This window comes from Etheostoma spectabile, chromosome 13 (genome assembly GCF_008692095.1).
Source record: "Etheostoma spectabile isolate EspeVRDwgs_2016 chromosome 13, UIUC_Espe_1.0, whole genome shotgun sequence".
Classification (NCBI taxonomy): Eukaryota; Metazoa; Chordata; class Actinopteri; order Perciformes; family Percidae; genus Etheostoma; species Etheostoma spectabile.
Genome location: NC_045745.1, coordinates 462,858 through 472,147, shown reverse-complemented (window position 1 = coordinate 472,147; position 9,290 = coordinate 462,858). Strand labels below are relative to the sequence as shown.

The window sequence follows — 9,290 nt, the reverse complement described above, 5'->3', positions numbered from 1 at the left end:
GTGCAACCCTCCACCTCCCCTTCCACTCCAGCCGACCGGTCCGGAGCCTCCTTTGGTCAGGTCTCCTTTGTCGCCACCAACGGTATCTAGATTCCATCTGAGGGTCTGATCGTTCTCTACCCTTATATAGATTTACAAAATATTTGTATAGCGATAGGTTCTAATTACCAAAGACTTTGCACATTTTATTGAGCTATATTACAAACCTCATTTGCAAATCTGCAAACATGTCTTTCCTGATTGAAATGTTGAACGCCTAATGTGCTCGGGAGCAGGTTAAATTGGAGATTAGAGATCAACCGGTGTGAAAGCAAACCTACTGACCAATCAGTACTTGACGGCGGTACCGTTCTTAGAAAATCAGCTGAAGCTCGGTGTGCAGACAGACAGAGAGAGAGAGAGAGCAAGAGAGCGAGGGAGGGGGTGGACTCATAAAGCTGACAACCCCATTAACATTCCTTGATGGGTAATTTTATATAAGATATAGATTGTCCTTGGAGGTAATTACGTATATGCTATGTGTCAGCTTCTTGAGCCGTGTGTTGCCAGTGGGCACATCGGTTTGAATTATGTTTTTATATTTTTTCATTGCGATCGCTTACCACTGCCAGGGTTGCAACTGAAATAATAGAGTAAAGCAACAACAGTTTATGGAAAGCACAAGTGTAATTATGGTCAGATCTTGTGCCTGACTGATGGGGAAGGGATATTGATACACGCTGTTATTTATGCACAAGTCTATTTTTTTTTTTTAAGCTTTTCTTCCTATTTAAAAACGTGTCTGTGTTCTTCATATTTATGTATTATATTTAGTTTGCTGATGTAAAATATGAGGCTGTGATAGATGTTTGCGATTGGTCATGCTGTGCAAACATCGCCTCTTTTATGTGAATGCTGGCGTTGCTGGATTGGGAAAACTTGGGAGGATTAAACTAGTTCTTAACTACTGTCGTGACACAGCTAATGCAGGACTGCAGTTTTTAGGTTAGGTGAAGACAGGTAATTGAAATAAATCCAGGGAATATTGCTCTTACTTCGTAGTACAGGCCTCTGGTGTTGTATCAACATATGGGTTTGTAAAACACCGCAAATACACAAGGCAGTACCTAGCACAAAAAGTCTTACAGGTTCTTAAAACCTGATATTATGGGAAGCTCCAGGTTATGGGTTGTTAAGTTTGTGACAGTCAAAATGGAAGTAATTCGATTCATTTTATTTACTGATAACTGAAGGTGCCATATGTGTAGGACTTACAGGACTATAAAGAAGACCAACGACTAAAAAAAAGGAGTCATAAAAATCATTCTTTCCCTACTCATTTGTTTTCCCGGGGAGTGACTGGCTGGGGGATTAAACCAGACCGGTGCAGATAGGGGAGAGGCTTACCATGGCTGCAGGGTTCCAGGTGGTAGAAGGAGCCATCTTGGGTTGCCAGTTGTTTCCACCTGTCAGCTTCCTCTCACCAGGCTGACTCCAGTGAAGATCACTACAGAGGTCAAGTGAAACGTGTGTTTATGTTGAATATGCACTATTAGGGATAGGAAGTTAAATATTATGTGAGTGCACTTACTTCTTTGACGTGCCGTTGCCAATTCCCAGATCTAAAGACAATAGAAGCAATGGCATGAATGCACGGTCAGAAAAACAACACACCTAATTTACACAAGACATAAAAATGTAGATTAATTTTTACTGTACTCTTTACATTTTATGCAAATTTGACAATATATTTAAGTTCCAATAGTCTGCTTATAGCACAATTAGTTTTATTAAATGTTTGCAGTCTTGGTCTTAAAAAATGGCAACTTACTGCCAACAAGATTGGCCAGTGATGAGTCCAGGTCGCTGGATACCAGTTTGTGAGCCTGTTGTCCGTTCAGGGTCATGCCCTGATTGGGTGAGGATGCCACTGTGGGTTTGAGGACATCACCTAAAACATCTTAATCAAAAGGGGGCAGGACAAAGGGAAAGAAGGGGGCAGAACAGGTGAAGACAATACAACAGACAATAACACAAAGACAAACACAGGACAGTACATAAATGGTACACACAAGGACAGAGAGAGAGAATGTTTAGCGTTGACGAGGCAGGAAGCAGGGCAAAAAAAACGTCAAAGTCAAGCCAAGACTGTGTGAGAGGAGTGTGTGTTGAGTCAACTCACCCAGTCATGCATATGCCATGCAATAAGCCAAGGCCCCAGAAAGTGTGTGTTTCACACAAGGACAAGGGAGAAGAGAAAAAAAAAATGATGTGAGACCGTGAGCAGCCTAGAACTCAGCGAGGGTGTACAAACAATAAGTGTGTAAGATATTCAAGGTGACAAATGCAGCAATTTATTATTGCCAAATTAATAACGATTATATGTTGGCATAATATTACCATGCACTAAGATGCAAAGGGTGACCTAGTCTTTAACCTCAATCAAATACCAGTGACAATGGTAATCTAAATTAAGATTTTCTCATTAATCACAAAGAATGTGATTTCCAGTCACACACAGTGTTAAATGCAGCATAGAGGCCATAACAGGCTGCCAATGTTTCCAGAATCCATATACAAGTAATTATACCAATATCTTTATTAAGTGATTTTTTTTTATTTTTTATTATTACACACTAAAGACTAACATATCTTAAACCAAAAATAACATTTATTTAAATCTAAGGTAAAAAGATTAAAAACCAATCAGAGCCAATCAGTTTCTAACGCAGTGCCAATCACTTTGTGAAGTGTGGTCAAACTGGCAGCATTGATCAAATATGAATCACAATTTTGTTACTGCTTGCCTAGTTCTTGCCTCAAATGTTTTCTAAAACCTATTTTAGTGTACTGTTTACATGTAAAATAAGCAAGTTTGTGACCTGGCTGTCAAGGGTCATGTATACCACGTGAAACGTAGATTTGTGCCTGGTCGTGTGCCTGGCCATTCATACCGGACACTTATTTCTCTATGCGCCCTTCACAACGCAATTTTCTCCCTTGTTCTGAAATTGGCACTCATGGTAGTAATCAATCAAATTAGTGACTAATTGGCGATATGCTTGCTCAGAACATTCATAGTCCATATAAACCACCCAAACAAATCAAAGTCCAGCACACAGTTGATTTTCCATTGCCTCAAAATAAGCCAATGAATGTGCAATCTGTGCCCCGTGACCTTCAGGTGGCAGCAGAGTACATGAGGTCTACTGGCTTATAAAGGCCAATGGGAAGATAAAATGGCAGTGCATATAGAAGCACAACACTTACCTGTATAATCAAGGTTGTTAGCATTGGTGTTGTTGCCAAATACTGACTCAAAGTCGACATTAAGGCCTCGAGGGTTCTGTGGCTGCTGGGGTGTTGGGGAGGCTGTAAACCCTGTTGTGGCAAAAAGAAAATGAACTATCAGCATAGAAATATTGACACCACAAACAGCTGTTCCTCCCAACATAAGCAGGTAAACCTACACCAATTAGGAAAGTAAAAATCAGTCTATGTATTTCACAATGCTATTTAAAAATTGCAATCAAAAAATAAAAATGTTCAAGTTCCTTGCTAGACAACAAAAATTACACTTAGTGACGCTTCTTGTGCTAAATAGTAAATCTTAGATTTTCTTCTGGTGTTTACTCTTAAAATTAGAGCATTTTTGAGTCCGCTTCTGTAAAAAACGGAAGACTAAGAAAGAGTTTGTGAAAAAGACAAGGGCTGACAAGCTATAAGACACTGGTGAGTTGCTGCGCTCGCCGTCTTGGTTTGAAAGTGCCGGCATCCAGGCAATCTGGCAGTGTGTCAGTGGCACTGGGCTTGTGTGATCAAAGGCGGTGATCACAAGCTGATGTAAATGATCAAAGTAAGGTAATCTGGGTGAATGCAATCCTTGATCAATTAAAATGTGCCCATATCAGCTCCGATCCAATACTTGTGATCGGGACATCACTACTTGTAACACCTTGATCAACCTGGGAATACCTACCTCTGAATAGACCAGCAACAGCTGGGGACTCAGATTGGAAGAGTGGAGTGGTGTTGTAAGGGCTTGGCCCACAGAAGGAGTCTGACACACAGCAACAACACCAGACAGAGAAATAAGAGGGAGGAAGAGAGGAGGGAGAAAGAGAGGGGAAGATATGAGACCAGAAAAACTACATCAGTGAAAGAGCAGCAAGGAAGCCAAGCAACTGTGGGAATGAATTTCTAACAGATGAAAAACAAAGATCAGGATTTGCAGGACAAAAGCGCAGGAAGCCGGCACTCATCACATGGCTAGACTAAATACAGGGCAAAATTCAGGGCAGCGTACAACTAGTGGCTTACCACAAAACAATGCAGACTCACAACCATAGGCTTGCAGGAAGCAGAGAGGAAGAAAGTCGGCATGTTTAGCAGGAATGCTCTGTGTTAACACTGACTCCCACCATAAGACACTGTGTCAATCTAGTTCTCCTCATGGCAATTCACAAATGTTACAAAACATCTTACTACTCTCATGAACTGCTACAAACTACTATTTTTTTCTATTTTTGTTATTTCCACTAACCCCAACCGGCCCGTCAGACGCCACCTACCAAGAGCCTGGGTCTGTCCCAGGTTTCTGCCTAAAAGGAAGTTTTTCCTCGCCACTGTTGCTTGCTCTGGAGGAAACTACTAGAACTGTTGGTTCCTTGTAAATTCTGGAGTGTGGTCTAGACCTACTCTATCTGTAAAGTGTCTTGACATAACTCTTATTATGAATTGATACTATAAATAAAATTGAATGTCAGCAATCTAGAAGCCAGACAGTTGTCTGTACCTGTGATAATTGATTCTCTAGACTTTCGGTTTGGGACGGAGTAGGAGCTAAAAACCCTGCAAAAACGATGGCTTGCATCTCGACTAAGTTTATTTTTCTTTTTGCTTCTCTCTTTTTTTCTTCCACATAACTAAAAACCCCTTTCACACATGCACTGCTTACAGCACTACAGGAATTATATATGTTATATGAGAATGCAAATGTCCAGATCAGTTGGAGCGACATTAAATGGACTTTACCCTGTCAGTACAAAGTCTGTGTAATGTCCGATTGTGTGAACAGAGAAGGTCATTGTGAGGAGAATTCACAAGGAGCGAGTGGGCAAGTTGAAGACATTTCTATCATAAAAGCCGGCGTGAAACCATTGAAGAAAAAGATGAACAAAAATGTCTAACAATGACAAGATCTGGGAACTTTCTGTTGGTAAGGACCAATGCCAAATTGTCAGAGAAATTCAAGAAACGGCAAAAGACTCAATTGTTTATGACCAAATTACAAACTGGCTACATGACCGTAGTGTCAACCGCATCATCATGTCCTGCCTCTTGTACGCTCTACCCAGATGCAACCCCTCTCCTAAAACAAACGGAGCACTAAGTGAGAATGTGTCTGGCATGGACAATCTCCTTTTGTGTGTTACATGTGAGACACAATACAGATCCAGCTGCTAAGTTGGGAACTACCTTTCCCGATTATTCTGACAACACATGAACGCAGCAAAAAATTCCCTTTCTCCTAATGAAAATCATTTGTTTCTGCCCCGTGATTCGAATTCTCCTGTTTTTTTTGTTTTGTTTTTTGTTTTTTTTTTAAATGTATTTTTGTGGGTATACAGCATGTTATGTGCTTCTGTACATTTATACTGTGACTCCCTTAGGCCCAATCCTAAATACAACAATACACTAGTGTAATGCAAGCTAACACAAAGTTCTAATTTTTGTAGTATATTTAAAACAACCAGCATGGGATTGGGTGGGGAGGGTGGATTGTTATGTTTTTTATTTAGAAATTGAAAATCCTATTTTAAAAAAAAAAAAAAAGAAAAGAAAAAAAACGATGCCAGAGAAGAGTCAAAAAAGGTATTGTAATGATCTGGATAAAGAAACATTCTGCTGATAAATATTTCAGATTCATGCAACAAAGAGTTTTGGCCTTTGAAATACAAACAGAAAGCAAATAAAATATATAAGCCTTAATCAAAGACAGTTAAGTGAACTTAGCCTGATTGTGGAAGGAAACACATATTTGGTGTAGGGGCAGCATGCCAAATCTTGGATGAATGTGAGAAAAGTGTCAGGCAATGTTTTACCAGTATCCTCTCTTTCCCTACTGCTCTGAAATATGCCTATATGTATTAACTTCATAACTATTTTCAATTACATAAAACAATCAGCCTGGATGACATTATGCAAATAGTTACATCAGTACAGCACATTGACATGTGTGGACAAAAAATCTAGACTGTAAAAGACGAGATGCAGCAAAACAATCCCACCAAATATTTCATGGCAAGGAGTCCTAGAGGACAGGCTGACATTGTCTGAGGACGCTGTGGACAGGTGGACAGCATCGACAATAGGTAGTGTGAGGAAAGGGTTTGAGTTGGGAATGGATTCCTCCACAGCTTCAGCAGCAGAGGTGAAAGGTTCTGAGTGATCCAAGGGAGAGGGGGAGGGGGGAAAGACAAGATAAAAAGAAGGAACAGAGATATTATGGTGGAGAGGAAGGTGAGAACATTTTAAGAGAAGTAAAAAAAAAATGCATACAAATGTAAATGTGCTGTATTTATATAGCGCTTTTCCAGTCTTAACAACTGCTCAAAGCGCTTTTACATCTCAGGAAACATTCACCATTCACACACATTCATACACTTGGCCGGGGCTGCCGTACAAGGTGCCACCTGCTCTCATATAACACCTCACACCACTTCACGCTCCGATGCGCCAGACCAGGGCAACTCGGGTTCAGTGTCTGCCCAAGGACACTTCGACAATGACTGCAGGGGCGGGATCGAACCACCACCTTCCGATTGGCAGGCAACCGCTCACCACTGAGCCAAAGCCGCCCCAATGATGTACAAGGGAAAAATGTCATTGATGCAGGTGGAAGGATTAAAAACAGTTTTTGAACATATATCGACAGGCTGATATCATGCAATCTGTTGCACAGCTCTTATTGACCCAAATGTCCGGTCTCATGATCAGCTTCATCACAACCGCTTTAAGCAGTCCACCAGTTCACAAGTTAAGAGTCGTCATTATTAGAATGGTCAGAGGTCAGCACACGGGCTGATATCCAAAGACACTATATGCTGTATATGATGTTTGTGTTCAGAACAACTGTCAATTTGGAGAATCTTACCAATCTTACCTGTTGCTAATAATACAATAAATGCAAACATGAACAAGGCAATCATATGGTAGATACTGTAATCACATAACATTGCCACTTACAAGCTCTTATTGCGTTTGACAAGAGTCAAAATGTTGATCTTGGTCAGGCAATAATTAGTAAGAATTAAATGTGCCTTAACTCTTACTTTGGAAAAGTGTTCCCCCTACAATAAATAACTAAAGTTACGTGAAATTAATGAGCATGTACTGTGTAGCCTAATCTGAAACTTTACTTCTGCTTCTGTAGTCTGCTCACTAACATCATAAATTGTAGGTAAACACTGTCATGTATTTACATACTTTATGATATGACACTGGAGTGAAAGGCACGCAACAGAAAAAGTTAAACATCAACTATAGTTCAAAATATGTGGCCAACACTTTACACACGCACACTTTAAACTTACCATTACTAACTCCTGAGTTGTTATCTTCGCTCGTCTTTAATTCTGTATTCATATATACAATATTTAATCATAGGTAAACAAGAATCATACTATGGAATGTGTGTACTGAGGGGAATATCAGACATACTACATGTGTGTGCTAATGAGTGTGTGACGTTTATGTGTGTTTGGAAATGTGAAAGCAGGCAGGACTGAAATGTTGTGAGGTGCGAAGCTCTCACCTCCCCATGTGTTGCTGGTGGAGAGAGTCAGTGGCTGCTGGAAAGCTGGCTGCAGGTCCAGCAGTTCATTGGCTGCCTTGGAGGTGCTGGAGGAAATAAGCAAGAAATCAAGGGCATGGAGGACAAATCAGTCACTGACAGAACATTATTATTAGAAAAAAAATATGATTGCAGTTTTGTCCTGAGCAATGAAGGGTAACACACAGATATTTTTTTATTCATTCTTACCAGTCTACAAATTCTGGTCTTGAAATTGTTGTTAGAATGTTAAGTTGCCCCTATTCGAATAATTATATTCACTTTTCCCCCCCGCATTTTCTGCATCTAATGTTATCAGTAGTGCGGCTGCAGTGCCCTAGTTAGATACTCTAAACCATTTTGAAATGTTTAACCCTGATTTTCCACTAGGCGCATCTGTGTTGCGTTCGTTTTTGGTTCTGTCTCCCCACCACAGTGTTAGCTTGTCACTGACACTTCATTGTTATATGAAATTAGGAACTTCTGACGAGGAAAGACGCAACAAAACAGTACGTCGATGACAGAAGCAGGGCGTCGAATTACCCGCACATCATTGCATAAAGTTGAATTCAGGCTACTTTATGCAAATAAGGGGCGTCCAGCTAGATTTGCTGCCTCACAAAAACTAGCAAAATCTTTTAAACAGACCATTAGGCCCGTTTTAGCACAGTTGGCTAACTGCCTCCCCAACTATTATCTCCACGACTACACTGCTCTCACCTTAGACTAAACGGATATCAGTGTGGAATGGACCATGTGAAGGCATCATGCCGTACCTCGCAGATGAAAGCTGCCAATCTAATGATGTCATACAGTCAAAAAAAATGTTTCCCCCCCAAAGGAACTCTGGGAGATGACCTAACTCAAATTTATAATGTACAACATCTTTAATTAATTCTTTCAACTAAATTAATCAAAATTATTCTACCAACCTTTCAGCTGTACAGGCACAAAAAGCACAAAAACAGAAAATGGATTTTATTCAGTTGTTTGTCTTCAAATGTCCAAACTTCATGCGGTTTATTAAAAGTTTTCCATACACTGATATATTTGTGGAGGCCTGCCACCAGTGTTACCAGTGTAGGGCTATTGCCATTTCAATTTCTGTAGATGACGTCATACGCTCATTTGCATGTTTATGACATCATTGTGCAATAATTTGCATAAAGCTTAGTGGTTGTGTCAGCAAGGTAGATAGTAAGAAATATAAATCTTCAGCCAAATAATCACAAACTCACTACGGAAATTTGTATAAAATTATTACTTGTTAACACTTTTTAACGCATTTTAAGTTATTGTAAAATACCCTTTTCCCACCTGGTAGTTGTTTTTGTCATTTACCAGCAATTAAGTGGGGAAATAAGTCATTGTTATTACATTATGAATCAATCATTTAATTGTGACCATATAGCCTTAGCAATAAACAAGCAATGTTGCCAACTGTCGTTTTGTGCTCCTTTTTATATTATATGCATTA

The 9,290-nt window shown here is 39.9% G+C and overlaps 1 protein-coding gene across 18 annotated transcripts in view; it reads right to left on the bottom strand.

The window, feature by feature from the left end:
* picalma (phosphatidylinositol binding clathrin assembly protein a) overlaps positions 1–9,290 on the bottom strand; it is a gene marked incomplete at its 3' end in the record, with an annotated part of 40,804 nt that overhangs the window by 5,288 nt on the left and 26,226 nt on the right. For 2 of the 18 annotated variants that reach the window (XM_032533588.1, XM_032533590.1), the window contains 7 exon segments: positions 1,387–1,486; positions 1,571–1,601; positions 1,811–1,939; positions 3,250–3,360; positions 3,959–4,039; positions 6,270–6,422; positions 7,796–7,881. In XM_032533588.1, coding sequence (XP_032389479.1) covers positions 1,387–1,486; positions 1,571–1,601; positions 1,811–1,939; positions 3,250–3,360; positions 3,959–4,039; positions 6,270–6,422; positions 7,796–7,881 — 691 coding nt within the window. 18 annotated transcript variants of the gene reach the window in all.